A 14892-nucleotide genomic window follows, 5' to 3' on the forward strand; every position below is an offset into this window, starting at 1 on the left:
ACCATCTGCGCTGCCAGTTGACAAGAGAGTTTCTCCGAGCCAAGAAGTAGAATTCGTTGAATACGATTTCACGCTGGTAAATGTTGCCTTCCATCGCACCCACCTTTGCAAGGGAATCTGCCCTCTCATTGCCTACTATTGAGCAATGTGAGGGGACCCAGACAAAGGTGATGAAAGAGCAACGTCTGATAATGTAGTCAATATATCTCGTATCTTTTCGAGGAAGTACGGCGTGAACTTTCCTGGTCTTATAGATCGGATCGCTTCAACAGAGCTGAGGCTATCAGTTATAATATAGTAGTGTTCAACTGGTCGTGAGGCGATACTATCCAGAGCGCAATGAATAGCAGCTAACTCTGCGATGTACACCGAACATGGTGACTGGAGACTGTATGAGGCGCTGAAGATTTCGTTGAACACTCCGAATCCTGTTGTTTCCTCTATAAGTGATCCATCGGTAAAGTACATTTTATCAGCATCGACGTGTCTATATTTAGCTTCGAAAATTTTTGGAATCAAAAGTGAACGGTGCGTGTCCGGGATTCCACGGATTTCCTGCTGCATAGACAAATCAAACTGGACAGAAGAATGGTCGTAGTCTGGGCTACAAACACGAGTTGGAGAATACGAAGAAGGGTTTACCTGCATTGACATGAAGATATGGTATATAGACATAAATCTAGTTTGAAGATTTTGCTCAAGTAACCTTTCGAAATTCACAATCACCAATGGGTTCATGACCTCACACCTGATGAGGAACCGGAGTGAAAGTAAATTGAATCGATCTTTCAGGGGGAGTATTCCTGCCAAAACTTCAAGACTCATATTATGCGTTGAGGGCATACAGCCCAAAGCGATGCGGAGACAACGGTATTGGATACGCTCGAGTTTGATTATGTGAGATTTGGCAGCTGACTGGAAACAGAAGCTACCATATTCCATAACTGAAAGAATGGTCGTTCGATACAACTTTATAAGATCTTCTGGATGGGCTCCCCACCAGGTGCCAGTGATTGAACGGAGAAAATTGATTCTTTGTTGGCATTTTCCTTTCAGATACTCAATGTGGGTTCTCCAGGTACACTTGGAATCAAACCAAACCCCAAGATACTTAAAACACCTCGATTGAGTGATCGTTCTGCCTAGGAGTTGAAGCTTAGGTTGAGCAGGTCTACGTTTTTTAGAGAAAACAACCATCTCCGTTTTCTGAGGGGAAAACTCAATCCCAAGCCCCAAAGCCCAGGAAGACAATCTTTCTAAAGTATCTTGTAAAGGTCTGTGCAGATGAGACTCAGTAGATCCTGTGACAGATACCACGCCGTCATCTGCAAGTTGTCTTAGAGTGCAGCCTTCAGAGAGACAACTGTCGATGTCACTTACGTAAAAGTTGTACAAAAGTGGACTCAAACATGAACCCTGCGGGAGGCCCATGTAAGAGGTTCTTCTAACTGCAATGTCTCCGTGAGCAAAGTTCAAATGTTTCTCACAAAGCAAGCTGTATAAGATGTTGTTCAAAAGAGGAGGTAGACCTCGGGAATGCAACTTGTCTGACAACACCTCTATTGAGACTGCATCAAAAGCTCCCTTTATGTCTAGAAACACCGAAGCCATTTGCTCACGTTTTGCGTACGCCATTTGTATCTCTGAAGACAGCAAAGCAAGACAATCGTTTGTCCCTTTGCCCCTTCGAAACCCAAATTGAGTATCTGAAAGGAGGCCATTTGCTTCTACCCATTTATCCAAACGAAACAAAATCATTTTCTCCATCAATTTGCGTAAACAAGACAACATCGCTATTGGACGGTACGAATTCGCATCGGACGCTGGTTTTCCGGGCTTTTGGATAGCGATAACTCTCACTTGTCTCCACGCTTGGGGAACAATGTTGTTCTCCAAGAATTGATTAAATAAATTTAACAAGCGAAATTTGGCGGCGTCCGGAAGGTTTTTCAACAAGTTGAATTTAATCTTATCAATTCCCGGAGCTGAATTGTTGCAAGAGAGAAGGGCAAGTGAGAATTCGACCATCGAAAAGCTGGAATCCAGACCACACCTATTTGGCGGCACATTCCGAATTATTTTTTTTACATGTGTAGAATCTGGACAGACTTTTCGTGCGAAGTTAAATATCCATCTATGTGAATACTCCTCATTTTCATTCGTAGATGATCGATTGCGCATGCTTCGTGCCACTTTCCACAAAGTATTCAAGGATGTTTCTCGTGATAATCCACCTACAAAATTCCTCCAATAGGCCTTTTTCTTCCCCTTGATCAATTTTTTAAACTGATTCTCAAGAGAAGCGTATGTTTGAAAATGTATAAGAGTTCCATATTTTCGAAAATCTTTAAATGCTGTTGATTTTTCCTTATAAAGCTTGGAACACTGGGGATCCCACCATGGATTAGGAGGCCTTCGACGCACAGATGATTCTGGGATGGGTTTTGTTTGAGCAAAAACTGCACTATCGTGTATCAAGCAAGAAAGAAAGTGGTACTCCTCCAAAGGAGGTAAATCGACCTTCTTGAAAAACATTTTGGACATGTCGCCTAGATTTCCCATATAGGTTCTTTAAAACACTTTCAAGTATCTTAATGGTGCGTTTTGGAATGTTACGCGAATGTTATCGACCTTCTTGAAAGAAGTTCCATTAAAATCGCTTAGAAGTTCCGTTATCGATAGTTTAACCACGTTTAACCTTTCAAAGGGCGATGGAAGTTCCTGAGTAACTTTTACGCGACAAGAGTCACCTGAAGTTCCCGTAAAACATTTTTTCAGCCAAATGTGAACTTCGGAGTTCCATCTTTAAGTAAAAACGCGACTTTTGGTTGCTTGGGAAACTTATTTTCATTAATTTGGATATAAAAACAACATGATTTGGTATCTAATTTTTTTTTTTATAAATTCTTGCACATTTTTAGTTTTTATTTAATTTGAGTGCTGCGGGGGGAGCAATTCCATGAGCTTTTCTACCAGCCAGAACAGGCCGGCGATACCAGGCCGGACCTGAAAGAGAAATTCTTGTTTAATTTTAAAATTAAAATGCTGTGCGGGTTTATATGCTTGCCATTGTTCTATGACTTGAGGCGACTTTAGGGATGATTCCTGATTGGCTCGCGCATGACTGTTTGTGATTTCACACACTTTTCCCTTAATCCGCGAATTCGGATAATGTTTAAATTTCTAGCGTAACATTTAAAAAGGGCGAAACTGCCAAATGTAAACAAATCGAGTTAACGATCATTCCGGATGCACGCGGTTGCACTTTACCTATTAAACGCGGTTTCATTTTAAAATTACTTAAAACTTTCAAAAAATTGATAAAATTCAATTGGGCGAAACTTCCTGTTTATGCATTTTCGTTGGAACGTGAAGTTACGCCTATTCAAAATGGAGTGAATTTTTCTATTCGTGTAGGGCCAATAGGCGTAACTGAGTTGACCGTGTGTGACAAAACGGCCTAATTAGTTTTTGCGTGTAGGACGAATGGGCGAAACTTCAAAACCAAAACAAAAACGGCCGATCAATTGGGCGAAACTTGCAAGCGTAACTGGAATCGAAAACAATAAAAGGGCGAAACTCGAAAATCTCTGAAATTAAGCGAAAAAAGTTAAAGTTCTTGATAACCATCGAACAATAAGGGAATATGATGCATATTTTTTAATGTTGTTGAACAAAAAGTGGTCGATTTTTTAAATAGGATTTGAATAGGTGTTCCGAATTTTCAAACGCATTTTTCTCGTTTCGAGCAAACTGCTAGTTTCGCCCTTTTGAAATGTTACGCTAGATTTCAAACTTGCATGGTTTGTGAAAACCACCTTCGAGTTTGTCAGCACCAGGGGGGTGGCAATCTGGTTCTTCTTGCAAACAAGAATCTTTTTCTTTTTTTCTATCCATCGGGAGAAACGTTTATGGTGTTTTCCTCTCAAAGCAGTACAGAGTTGAAAAAGTCAAAATTTCAACCAATGAGGAACCAGAATGATTGTTGTGTTAGTGTGCAATCATTCATAATTCTCTAGGTTTTGACATCTAGTCCGGTTCCTTGACAGCAAAATGTCAGGTTTGTTATGGGCCCAAAAATCGTGGGCCCGTAATTTTGATGGTTGTCAAAATCAATGACAAAGGATAGGGATGTCACCCCCCTGGTCAGCACATATCTGCTGATAATGTGTGAAACTATTTTGCAAAATGTATAAAATGATTTATCAGTGTATACATTGGTAGCAAGGGTAGCAAGCAAGTTTGCATCCTGGCCTGGCCACACTGCCTGCCACATTCATTCATTCATTCGTCGATCGCCGTTGGTGGAAGTAAGACGTGTGACGGTTTGAATCGTGTTCCGTTTGAGGGTTTCAACACTCCATTTTGGATTTGCAAGTAGTTTTTAGTAACATCTTTTCGCGCTTTTCAATAATCAATTGTACCCGGATAACGTCGGAAATCACTTGGATTGTGTGGTAATTCATACAAGCTTCTCTTTTATGGATAGTTGAATTATGAATGTGGCGTACTTCATTGGATATCCCTCATAGTGAAAATTTGTCAATGCGGTTTCCTCATAGGAATTGAGCCGCCATATTGAATAAGCCAACTACGAATAACGTGAACGACTGAACAAATTTTTATCTTGTATGTTTCACAGCTTTTCTGACACCGCCAATTCAGAACGATGGTTGGATCTAGAGTGTACGTAGGAGGATTGCCATACGGGGTGCGAGAACGGGATTTGGAGCGGTTCTTCAAAGGCTACGGAAGAACCCGAGATATTCTCATCAAAAATGGATATGGGTTCGTGGTAAGTTGATAAATCGAGTTTCCTTCATTTATACGTTGGTCTTTCTAATAATGTTAAAATATTTGTATATTCTAGGAATTCGAAGATTATCGCGATGCAGATGATGCCGTCTATGAGCTTAATGGCAAAGAACTGTTGGGCGAAAGGTTAGTTAGGAATTTTTCATGACGGTGTAGTAATTGTTATAACAATTACTAAATAATTCCTTTAATAATTTCCACTTTAAATATAAGTTGATTATAATATTTTTATGGTATTGCGGCGCGATGAATTCTAAGTTAGAAATTTAAGACAGTGAAATATATACCTCCCATCCGTAAATTCATGTTAGTTTTAAATGACCGTCAAGTGAAAATTTTCTTAAGTGAGCGGCCAAGTGAATTGAAAAAAGTGTTTTTTTTTTCAACATTTCGACAAAATTTTTAAATAATCATTGCCTAGACATGAAAAAATAAATACATAGTTCCGATCAAGATCAGATTTCAGCTAGTTCCACTCGAGATCATTTACCCCAATTATTTTGTTTCATTCTTACAGGGTGGTAGTTGAACCTGCTCGGGGAACAGCAAGAGGGCCCGGAGGACGTCGAGAGCATGAACGTTATGATCGATACGATCGTCGCGGTGGCGGAAGTCGTTATGATAAGTGAGTAACTTTATTTTTATCGATGTTTGTTCATTCAGTAAAAAAAAGATGTTACTAGCGGTGTGTTCGTAAACTGATTTTTTCTATCGAAGTGATTTTGTCTATCTATGCAGGCGTTCGTAAATTGAACAAACTATGCAAATGCATTGGAAGGTGATTTGACATCTGCCAAAATAATTGATGCATCACCCAAAAAATCAATTTACAAACACGCCGTAGGTGTTACCTTTTCTGTCCATACTCTGTTCTTATGTTTCTGAACTAATTTAAATCATCTCTTGAAATAGATTAACTAAATGGAAAAAATTCTAGTGTTTTGTTTGAAAGTCGAATGGATTCAATCGAATTTATTTTCCAGGAACAGCTCACGATACGGGCCACCCCTACGTACCGAATATCGGCTGGTCGTTGAAAATTTATCATCTCGAGTCAGCTGGCAGGTATGTCTCACACGTTTAACTGTCCTTTAAGCATTCCACTTCCTGTAGAATTGTTATACTTATATCTTTTTTTTTTGTTGCGCTGTTTTTTTTACCGGGATGCATTTTTGTTCTAATTACACAAGTCAAGGTGAATGAATTTGGTTGAAAAAAAAATGAATAAGGTAAAGCACTCTCGCTTCAACCGCCAACTGGAACGGACGCCAGGGAAGTGATAACCAATCTCTTGCTGTGAATTTTATTGAGTCGCGACACGTGTTCTGAAAAATTTTTTAGAACTGTCCAATAACGGATGGTGGTGTAACATTGTGACTAAAGGTGGATTCATAGTACGCAGCAGCATTTCTTTTAACAATTACCATCAAGTCACAATGTACCGCCCAGTTAAGCGGTTTTTCAACTTCAAACATGATTAGTAAAAAAAGATGTCAGATTTAAATTAATTTTCTTTTTCAATAGATCTCAAAACTGTTCTACCTTTTGGAAAACAACGGAATTAGAAAAAGTCCTTGAAAAAAAATGGTCCCGATGAGATTAAGCTTCTAGCTAAATGCATTAAAAAAGTGAAAGTAAATGTCTGAAATTGTAAATTTGAAATCGATATCAACAAACACTGTGAATCTATTTCGTGCAAACTATTCCAAACCATCACTCTGTTAAACGGTTAATTCAAAAATCGCGTAACATTCTGCATTCCCTTTCTACTATACCATAAATAATTCACAACAAGACTTGGCTGTCATGGACCATAGGTCTGTGCCACAAGAGAATGAGAAAAAAATAAGGTGGAGGTGGTTTTTAAAAAGTTTTTACGATTTTTCTTGTTCAAACCTAAATAAAATGTAATTATATTCAATTATACTTCAGTTATATTGATCTGTAGATTTCACTAGCACTTAATTTGCAAGTACATATCTACATTCCCATAAAACAATTATTTTCTTAATTGTTCCATATGTATTCTGAGTTTAAGAACAAAAAAAATTAAATGATTTCAAATGAAGTCACCCGTTTCTTCCAGTCGCCAATATAATCTCTCTGTTAAAATGTATGAACAAGTGTTAATTTCCCAAAAAATTATATGGTTTTTAATTATTCTAGCCCTTTCGGTTTATTACGGCTGGATGAAATGGCATAGAATGTTACAGGGTTGCTAGCGAACCGAAAGTATCGAGAAAAACTTCGAAATTTAATCACGTCATCATGAAACTGAACTGAAAAACTAAAATGTCAGCACATCACCAAGAAAATTGACCTGTTTGTAATTTTGTTTTACGGAGTTGCAACAATATTTTTAAATTAATTACTTAATGTAAGAGTAGCTCCCTCAATGAAGCTTTACCTCTTTTTCTTAATGTTCTATTTTTGATTGCTGCTTTTGAGCCATCAACTGGTTCACGAGGCCGGTAACGGTGACCATGGTTGGTCGGCTCCACACAAACAACAAAGAGCCGGGAGAAAACAACACTGTTTCAGTTTGGCTTCCGAGTGTAATCCTCTTTCGCTGGTCGTGCTCCACACACTCGTTATCTGAGTTCACACGAGCTGCACCGGAATGGGCACCAACAACATAAAGATCATCTGTGAAAAATACTAGAAAAATCTGTAGTTTTTTTCAAGCTTTGTTTTAGTGTTGATGATTAATTAATTACCTTAAAGGTGTTGTAAAATCCGGAAGCTACTTTTAATTACTTAAAATCTGTTATGAAAAAGAATGAGCTGCATAAAGAATTGTTAAGATTAAAATTTGATACATTCGTATGAGACTGATGTATAAAAGTATCTTAAAAGTTATTTTTCAATTTAAGGAGCTAAGTGGGGTTATTTTGAACAAAATTATTCAGTTTTTATACAATAAGCTCAAACAAGTAGCTCTTTAATGTTCAAATTCTGGAAAGTAACCAACAATGAATGACTGGTTTTCATTTATAAATTGCAGCTTGTGGGCGTGAAACACTTGTTCATAATCACCCCGTTTGTTTATAATTAGTCCCTTGTCTATGGGGTATTTATAAACACTGTTACGATTCTTGTTTTATGATGACTTTTGATATTGGCTATGTTCCTAGACTGAAACCACATCTTAGTGAGATTTGTTGATTTTTGAAAATTACTGTTGGCAAGTTATGGCTTATTTTCAGTTTTACATTGGTGGGAGGTATCTTTTCATATAATCACGGATCTACAATTCTGAAAAACTGAAATGTTTTTCCCTTAATTCCAAGATGTTTATCGTTTGTTCGGAATTACAAGGCAACAGTTTAGAAGGAAACGAGTTTTTGCACTAATTTATTTAAACGGCAGAAGCTTATTCCTCCTCTCGAAAAAAGCTTATTGAACGAGCTGTTAGTATGCCTGTACAATATATCAATTATATATACAGATTTTGAAAACATCAGAATTACATTTAGTTGTGCATATCGTGGGTAACATAGAGCAGTTATTCCGATATCAGTGTTAATCGATTGCTAGCCTTTAAAGTTCTCGTTCGCACTAATTGTGGAAATCGGGGAGTTTCAAAACGATCGTAAACCGCTGAAAACTGAAGGCAACGTAAGCAACAAAACAAAAGCTAGAAGAGGCCACATATGGTGTTCCCGGTGGCGCGGCGGATTGGCATGAAGAACTGAGTCTGGCACGCATTGGATCAATGGCACACATCGCAGAGATAATCTATGGAATTGAGGCACACAAATCTCGCTAGGAAGGTATCGAAGCACCAAAATCCTATATGTCTAGCAACAAAAAAACTGACACTAGCCTGCTGATCCGGAAACAAAGAAGACGTGTGGAATGGTTCACCATTATCATGGAGAGTAAAACATGAACAAGGCTCACCGATTAACACTGATGAACGGTTCTGTTCCTCAATGACATTATGCATGCAATGCATTGGGCAGTAGTTGTTTTGAAACTGTAACCTTCCTTTGTTTCTCCTAACAAAATACTAAACTCCTAAACTCTTCTTCCCTCGTTAATCCTCAGTTAATGTAAATGTAAATTATAAAAGCTTATTTTTACAATTAAAAAAAACCGTTGTCAGATGCTAGAGGAAGCACCAATGTAGTAAACAAATATTATTGTTATCTTTTCCTGAAGGCAACCCTCCTTTCATAGACTGGGGTTTGCGGAGAAGAGACAGACATAGACAGGAAGACCTTTGGCAATATTCTCGGCTTGTCAGAGCATTCTGGACCAAGGCATAAACGGAAACCGAAAGGAGAGCTTCCTAAAGCCTAAACATTGCGCGTCCCCATGCTGTTCAATGGCCTGTGTCCCCTTTTTGGCGAACCAAGAATGGATCCGGCTTCATCTCCGATGGAGCGATCTCAATACGAATTACGGTCATCGAACTTTACTCCTTTTGTACGGTCCTCACTGTTGAGTAAATATCCGCGCTACCAAACAATCGACGGCTCCATTTTACGATAAGCAAGCCAGCCGCGTATGACGATATGGAAGGAAATATGATCGTGTTCACCTAACGGACGTCCACTTCTCGGTGTCGGCTCCAACCGTTTCAATGGTTCTGCAGTTATCCATCAGAACAAAGTACAGTCTTACAAATATGTATTATTTAAAAAAAATTGTTTAATGCTCTTGCAATAAAAATTACATTAATTTTCTAAATTTTTAAAATAAATTTAAAGATTGATCCAATACACTGATGATGCGTACTCCACGTGGTTCCATGAGTGGGAGCAAAGAGAGAGAGGGAGAGAGAGAGGAAGCGTGAGAACCAAGTCGCCTCACCTGGTACCATAGAAGACAGAGACAGTGCTTTGAAGGGTCATCTTTCCACTATGTAGAAGTCCGTTGCCTGGGTCGAGCCAACAGCCCTGACCTTTTCCAACACACCTGAGCAAGCCAAATTCGCCCGTTTTGCCATCGAGATTATTTTTTTCAATTCCAGTTATCCCTGATCCGCTTCAAACAGTGGTTCATCATGGATCAAGACAGATGTTCTTATCAAATCGGGGTCTGAATCTCGTACAACCAAATATCATTTCACTGAACGCAGTTCCACAGATTCGGAGAGTCAAATTCTGTTTAGAATCACGAACACACACCAAAATCATGGTTAACGATTCAGAAGCTTATTTTGGTTAACGTTATAAGATGTTCAGCATTTAGTTTTATTGCTTATCATGGAACAAAAATAGCAGCCCTCAATGATAACGTAAGACGTAACGAAGGCCCGCGCTAAATACACGGAATGCGTGGGAATATGTGTGTATAATTCCACCGACCAGCTGGTGTTGACGCCCCCGAGGTTTTAAACGTTAATTAAGAAACTGAGAGAGAGAGAGGGAGCCTTACATATGCGATTGAACCAACCGTGCGCTCGCTCGAAAGGTGTCTGTCCCAGGCTCAAAGGTAAAGGTCGACTTTTATTCACTTAGATACATTTCTTTTTTCTTGAAAGCAGTTATAAAAAAAAGATTATCTTTGAAACTAACAATCCTTAAAATTATTGTTAATTTCTTCAATGTGTTTTTGATGCGTAAGATAAGACAAGAAAAAGAAATAGGTATCGCGCGAAAGTGAAAATTGGGGGTATTTGATCATAATGAAAAGAATCAGCTCTGCTGGATAAATCATCTAATAATAAATGAAGCCAAACTACTTATCAATCAAGAAGCCTACTGATTAATTTGAAACGTGATGCCCGAAAAAGTCTCAAGATGTACCAAAAATCCCTCACCAGGAAAGCGAGCCTAGGGAAGAGACTATCCAAAACTGTCACTACTGATGGGATGAGACCAACTGCTGAACGATATAATGTACAAACCAGTAGTATGAGGAGACCCTGGTGAACACAAATGCCCTGAACGCATTCCCGACATGGAACTGACTACCAGCACATATCTAATAATCGGAGAAGAGCAGCACTGTGGATAACGGAAGCCATGATTCTTTTCATTATGATACAAAGTGTTGATGTTACCCAATCTTACTCATCACGCTGTTCTGTAAAGAAATGTCTCGTTAAGACAGTCGGTCGAAGAAAAGCAGGTTCAATAATTGCTGTGTAGCTAGATCAGACGCAAATTCTTCGTTTAATAGTAGAATTAAGTGAAAATTCATTACTGCTTTAGAGCCATGACTAATTGATGCTTTTTTTTTTTTCTTTTTTTTTGTTTTTTTGGTTTGTTATTTTTATCTGTTTCCCGTAAAGGACCTGAAAGATTATATGCGTCAAGCTGGAGAAGTAACGTATGCTGATGCTCACAAACAGCGAAAGAACGAAGGGTTAGTGTTGTCTATAAATGTGGTTTCAAATGTTCCAGAGGTAATGTTTGAATTTTATTTTAGAGTTGTCGAATTTGCAACTAGCTCGGATATGCGTAATGCCATAGAAAAATTAGATGACACTGAACTAAATGGCCGCCGTATACGCTTGGTCGAAGATCGTGCAGGACGTGGAGGTGGTGGAACACGCAATGGACGAGGTCGTTCACGTTCATCCAGCAGTCGATCGCGGTCCCGTTCTCGTCGTCGCTCCCGTTCGCGATCACGTCGTTCTTCTCGCAGTCGTTCAAAGACCCGTAGCCGGTCTAAGTCCAAAAACGGATCAAAGTCTCCCGAAAAATCTCGTTCACGTTCACGATCCCGATCCAAGTAAGAGACATTAAACGCTACCTCCTACATGTTTCTTAAATAAACTCATACTTTTTTGTACTTTCCATAGCAAATCACGGGAGCGTGATTCAAAATCCAAATCACGATCGCGTTCGCCGAAACGAGAACGTGATGAATCCCGTTCGCGCTCTCGTTCAAAATCTGAACGGCGTTCCCGGTCACGATCGAAGTCAAAGGATAACAAGTCCCGTTCCCGATCGCGTTCCCATTCTCGTTCGCGATCAAATTCCCGAGGATCTCGTGATCGCTCCCATTCGGCAGACAAGCGAGATAAATCTCGTTCGGCATCTCCCAAAAACAACGACCATTCACCTGATCGAAACGAAAGCATGGAAGATTAAGTCACTTCAAAATTTTCTATCGCACCCGACAGGATTCAACAAAACACTAATCTTATATGTATCTTAACCACGCTTAGTTTTCAAGTAGGAAAAGGGATAGGAAGTACATACACACTTTTCTAATTCAAGAAAAGTTATATTTTTGACGGTGTTAAAACATAATACATAATCTAGTTCTTTGCTCTTATTCACAAAGAATGATCTACATTACAAATTTTGGTCTACAACTACAGAAACTTATTTAGCTGTTTAAAAACCATGATCGGAAACATATTTGATTTGCTGAACAATTCATTAAGACTACCTGTAACAAAAATAACATTAAGCTGAAGAAAAACCATTTTATTTGTTTTATAAAATCACAAGATACACCAATTATAAATATTCGATCCGATCTCAAAAAACCTTTCTGTTGGCTTACTTCTTTTGTTCTCGTTGTCTTGGAAACTGCTGTGTCATTAACTTTGAACTGACAATGGTAGACAAAAAACTGAGACCAACAGAGTTACTTATCGCCAATAAATGCTACCATGTATTTTGTAGGCAGTACAGAACGGTAGAATGTTTTTGTTCTTAAGCAAGTACCAATGGCGTGGTATGGTAAGAAACATATTTCATGTGTAATATGTAATTAAGTCAGGCAAATAAAGCTATAAATTAAAAACTGCCGAGTTTTTTTTTAATGAAAAATAGAGAAGAGAAAGCAATAGCATTTTTTTGCAATGCACTGAACAATTAAACATTCAAATAAGTACATAACAAATTTTTATTTCAAACAAACAATTCACTATCTTACATCTAGAAACAATCTACAATAACAAGTGATATAATATTAAAAAGTATCAAAATCTCTAACAAAAAAATGACATAATTTTTTTTACTCAGATCATTGTATTCAAATTTGACAAAGTTCATCATAATTTTTTATATGAACCGATTCCATTAGCTGACTGAATTTAGTAAGCGAGCACGGATCGCCGCAGTTCGGAATATCCATTTCTTTCGGATACTTGTCCTCACTGTTAAAGTAATACACTAATTTCACTTCGAAATCATCATCAAACGTTATGCTGTGATGCAGTTCAACCACAAGAGTGGCCGAAAAGTCCGGTTTTCCAGTAGCCTGGTCAATGACTCCTAATGCTCGCATCAAATTCACCAAAGTAATGTCATGGCCAGAGTATATGAAGATTGATCTCTCAGGTATAAGTATTCCCGACTTTTTACGGATCATGTTGTCAAGTAATTCGGTGACGATGGCACCGCCTTTGATTTTCTTCATTAGGGGTGTTTCAGTAAAAAAGGCTAAGCTGCGTTCAGCCAAAGGTAACATCTTTTCTGGAAAAATGTTCTCCGTCCAATCTGGCAGCTCTAACCCAGCGTTCTTCTCGATTTCCAAAGTATTGTAGAGTAGTTCCACATCCAGTATGGTGCTGATATTCTACGAAAAGTTGATGCCGTTTAGTGACAGAGTTAAGAGGTTTATCAAGTGCTCTTTTGTATTAAATTTCGAAAAGCTGATCTTAACACACCTGTCCGGTTGATATAGATAAGGTCTTGTAAAGAACAGAATTTTTCTCGTTCAAATCTCGAATTTCCTTAGGAGGATAGCCCATCAAACGCTGTAACGACTGTTCATACCGTGGGCACGGTTTCTTCTGTGCAAGAATCTGAAGGTATTTTTGAATTTATAATTAGGGAACAAATATCTATTAATCCTTTAAAAATATATTTACTGTGTCACGATCTCTTGGTAGCGTATTAACTGGAACCGGTTGCCAAGGAATAGGCAATGGATTGGTGTTCTCCAAAGGCGGTAAAAATCCTGCCAAGAAACTCTGCGCACTCATAATACAGCGTTCAGCGTAACTACTGACGACATACATCTGGTCTTTCGAATAAAGGCCGTTCGGGGGCAATAATCGATAATAGCGAGGTCTAAGATTACGGCCTAAATTGTACATCTGAAGTGATCCTCTCTGTAAAAAAAGATTTCAAGCTCAGATTATTCAGTTTTCAACTCATAACATTTCGAATAAAACCTCTGAAAGCGCACCCAAGCCACCAGTCCATGGGTAATTACGATGAGGATCGTTGGGGTAGAAATCCGTCGGTGATCGATCTCCATGGCGAAAGATTATACCAATCATTCGGAGCGTACGTAGGCCTTCATTATCTGTACTGTCGCCGAACACAAGATAGGCAAGCATTACAGAAAGGCAGATGCTACCAAGGAAAAATACCGAAACGGTCATTCCTCGTTTGCCTTTTTGCCAACAGTCCCACGTCATATTGAAGGCAGGCTTAAGTTTTTTCACAACGAATAACAACTTTCTTCCACGTGAGGATTAATGCATTGAGCTCACTTATCCTGATGTGTATCATACGCAAATTGGCTATTACCTAATTTAGCAGAAACTAGCTAAACGAACATTTTTTTCTTCCTTAGAGAAATTCTATTGTCCTTAGAAACAAATCTATGGTTATCAAAAGTAAGGATTTTGGTAATATGTAGAATTTTTTTTTGAAATCCCGGAAAACCATAGACACTGCAACAAGTTAAAATATCAATCACCATGGGTAAAACAATTTAAGTATCGAGTGTTTGTATAAAGCGATAAGGATGAAAAGTTGAGAACATGATGACTGTAGTAAGGTGGTCTCAGATTGGCAAAGGGGACGAGGGTTCACGCTCGTTTTTTTCACTATTTATGGTTCAAAAATAACCATTAATGGTTTTTTTTCAGAACTGCCAACATGGTTATTTCTGATCAATTTATCATAGTAGAGTTTCAACCATTAAATCTTCTTCGCCATTTCATCAGTCTTGTGCCACATTTTTTTTCTTATACGTTGAATTTCTTCATCAAATCGTGAGATCAACAAGCCATTAGGGGAATTAGTAATCGTGAAGTAAATTACACTCAGAGAAAACTTGGCATTTGAACCAAAACCAAAATTGATTTTGATTCAAGAAATATTTCACTGAAAAAAATCTTTTTTATTTGAAACAATGTATAAAGAAAAT

The 14892-nt window shown here is 38.3% G+C and overlaps 2 protein-coding genes across 4 annotated transcripts; one reads left to right on the forward strand and one right to left on the reverse strand.

The window, feature by feature from the left end:
- Nucleotides 1-4278: 4278 nt before the first annotated feature.
- Nucleotides 4279-12528, forward strand: LOC129739754 (serine-arginine protein 55). 3 transcript variants are annotated; one of them, XM_055731269.1, is made up of 8 exons: nucleotides 4280-4457; nucleotides 4643-4795; nucleotides 4871-4941; nucleotides 5333-5440; nucleotides 5799-5880; nucleotides 11060-11133; nucleotides 11197-11502; nucleotides 11573-12528. In XM_055731269.1, exons 2-8 carry the CDS (start codon nucleotides 4670-4672, stop codon nucleotides 11862-11864), a joined length of 1059 nt encoding a protein of 352 aa, XP_055587244.1. In that variant the 5' UTR covers nucleotides 4280-4457; nucleotides 4643-4669; the 3' UTR covers nucleotides 11865-12528. The 3 variants fall into 3 exon arrangements, with proteins under 3 accessions (XP_055587246.1, XP_055587247.1, XP_055587244.1); XM_055731271.1 differs by lacking the exons at nucleotides 11060-11133; nucleotides 11197-11502; nucleotides 11573-12528 and adding an exon at nucleotides 7264-9510 and having other exon boundaries at nucleotides 4279-4457; XM_055731272.1 differs by lacking the exons at nucleotides 11060-11133; nucleotides 11197-11502; nucleotides 11573-12528 and adding an exon at nucleotides 8980-9510 and having other exon boundaries at nucleotides 4279-4457.
- LOC129739753 (lysosomal acid phosphatase) lies at nucleotides 11593-14491 on the reverse strand. Its single transcript, XM_055731268.1, has 4 exons — nucleotides 13907-14491; nucleotides 13601-13843; nucleotides 13397-13534; nucleotides 11593-13305 (listed from the first exon to the last, which is right to left on the reverse strand). The coding sequence occupies exons 1-4, from the start codon at nucleotides 14153-14155 to the stop codon at nucleotides 12760-12762; spliced, it is 1176 nt and encodes a 391-aa protein (XP_055587243.1). The 5' UTR covers nucleotides 14156-14491; the 3' UTR covers nucleotides 11593-12759.
- Between the last annotated feature and the right edge of the window lie 401 nt (nucleotides 14492-14892).

Source organism: Uranotaenia lowii, chromosome 1 (assembly GCF_029784155.1).
Source record: "Uranotaenia lowii strain MFRU-FL chromosome 1, ASM2978415v1, whole genome shotgun sequence".
NCBI lineage: Eukaryota > Metazoa > Arthropoda > Insecta > Diptera > Culicidae > Uranotaenia > Uranotaenia lowii.